At 41.6% G+C, this 1,930-nt stretch overlaps 1 protein-coding gene across 1 annotated transcript; it reads right to left on the reverse strand.

Annotated features, from left to right (window-relative positions):
- Nucleotides 1-706: 706 nt before the first annotated feature.
- Nucleotides 707-1,663, reverse strand: LOC147709922 (olfactory receptor 2K2-like). Its single transcript, XM_086926128.1, has one exon. It carries the CDS (start codon nucleotides 1,661-1,663, stop codon nucleotides 707-709), a length of 957 nt encoding a protein of 318 aa, XP_086782254.1.
- Between the last annotated feature and the right edge of the window lie 267 nt (nucleotides 1,664-1,930).

The raw sequence follows: 1,930 nt of genomic DNA on the forward strand, positions 1-1,930 counted from the left end.
TGATATTATCCGCCTAATGTAAAATGTTTATATTTACTTATCATATTTTAAATAAAAAAGATAGTAACATATGTTATCTAAAAATAAGGATTTATTTTTATTTATATACATTTTCTCAATATCAAATTTATGGATGTGTTTAAAAATTCAAAACAAATGTTTTTTTTATTTTAACAGTATTTCCTCTTGGGTGCCATTTTGAATCCCTGTCTCCAATATTTTCTATGGGATGGTGTTGCAGTAGCAGTGTTTGCCCATGTATGGCACTGGGTTTTCCCAGATCTGGGCTGGAGTACATTTACTGCTGTTTTGGGGCCTATTTGGCTGTTGTAGTTTTTTAAAGTGCAGTTTATGAATAACAGTGACTTTACTCCTGTGGGTGGACATCTGTCCCTCTGTAAACCCCTGCATACCCTTCCATGCACTGTGCTGATTTATTAGTAAATGTTTCCCTTTCTCCAGCCGCTCTCCTGGTCCTTACCATGTTAATTATTAAGTAGTAAACTTACATGTGTGATGACCTCCCCATAGTAAAGAAAGAAGGCGTGGGGATTTCCACTCATAGGTTTACGAATCCCATAGTGCTACTTTGTGTACCGTAAGACGCAGTTGGTGAACCAGGCCCACCGTTCCCTCAATGCTATACTGCAATAAAACATATGTATACATACATAAAGATATAGTGCTGAGCTTCTCCATGAACGAGTTAGGCTCTGCCCTCAGGCACTTTGGAAAACTTTGAGCTATAGATAAGTTTCTGCAGAGAGGCCTTGACTTCTTTGTTTCTTAAACTATATATGAGGGGATTGAGCATTGGAGTCACAGCTCCATAAATTAGAGTCAGAACTTTATCTTTCTCCGGAGAGATCTTTGACCTGGGTCTCAGGTACATCGCCATTGCTGTTCCAAAGAAGAGGGTAACCACCAGCATGTGTGAGCCGCAGGTGGAGAAGGCCTTTTGTCTTCCATCCGCTGTCGGCATCCTCAGGATGGTGGAGATGATGTAGAAGTAGGTGAAGAGAATTATGGAGAATGGGACTAAAAGGATAAATACAGACATCAGAAAAATCACACCTTCTTGTAAGCGGATATCTGTGCAAGCCAGTCGTAGCAGAGCGGTCACCTCACATGATGAGTAATCAATCTTGCTATGCCCACAGAAAGGAACCGTTAGTGTGACAGACACATGAACCACTGACAGGAGAAATCCACTGCACCAGGTAACGACTGCCAGAGTAATGCAGAAACTCCTGTTCATAACCATTACATAGTTCAAGGGGTTACAAATGGCGACGTAGCGATCCCATGCCATGACAGCCAGAAGGATGCATTGAGTAACACCCAAGGAGAGGGCGCAGTACATCTGAGCCGCGCATCCAGCAAATGTGATGACGCTCCTCTTGGAGATCAGGCCCTCAAGCACCTTGGGAACTGTCGAAGATGTATAACAAATATCTATGAACGACAAGTTGCTGAGGAAGAAGTACATTGGAGTGCGAAGGCGAGAACCAGCTTGGATCGCAACGATGATGAGACTGTTAGCAGTAAGGGTGACCATGTAAATCACAAGGAAAATCAAAAACAGAGCACATTTTACCTCAGGTTGGTATGAAAATCCTAAGAGTTCAAACTCAACAGCCAAGGATTGGTTTATTATTTCCATATGATCCACTTGGATAATCTAAAGGGAAAAAAAGAACAAGTGCTGTCATCTTAAAGTACGCTATGCGTCGTGGCATTGGGTCTATACTATAAAACATATGTTCTTGGATTAACATCTCTTTCAAGCAGATGTCAATCAGGTTTATCGCTATTTGATACATCATCAATTCAGTCTGCCTCATGCCTAAGACATCTCAACACAACTCTCAGACATATCTGCCAAAAGAACCCATCCTACTTCCCACACTGGGTAGGACAGGTATCCCCT

The sequence above is a fragment of the Lissotriton vulgaris genome, chromosome 6, assembly GCF_964263255.1.
Source record: "Lissotriton vulgaris chromosome 6, aLisVul1.2, whole genome shotgun sequence".
In the NCBI taxonomy this organism is placed as follows: domain Eukaryota; kingdom Metazoa; phylum Chordata; class Amphibia; order Caudata; family Salamandridae; genus Lissotriton; species Lissotriton vulgaris.

What these genes read in the sequence shown, in the direction of transcription:
- LOC147709922 (XM_086926128.1), bottom strand. Translation starts at nt 1,663, where the DNA reads ATGGAAATAATAAACCAATCCTTGGCTGTTGAGTTTGAACTCTTAGGA.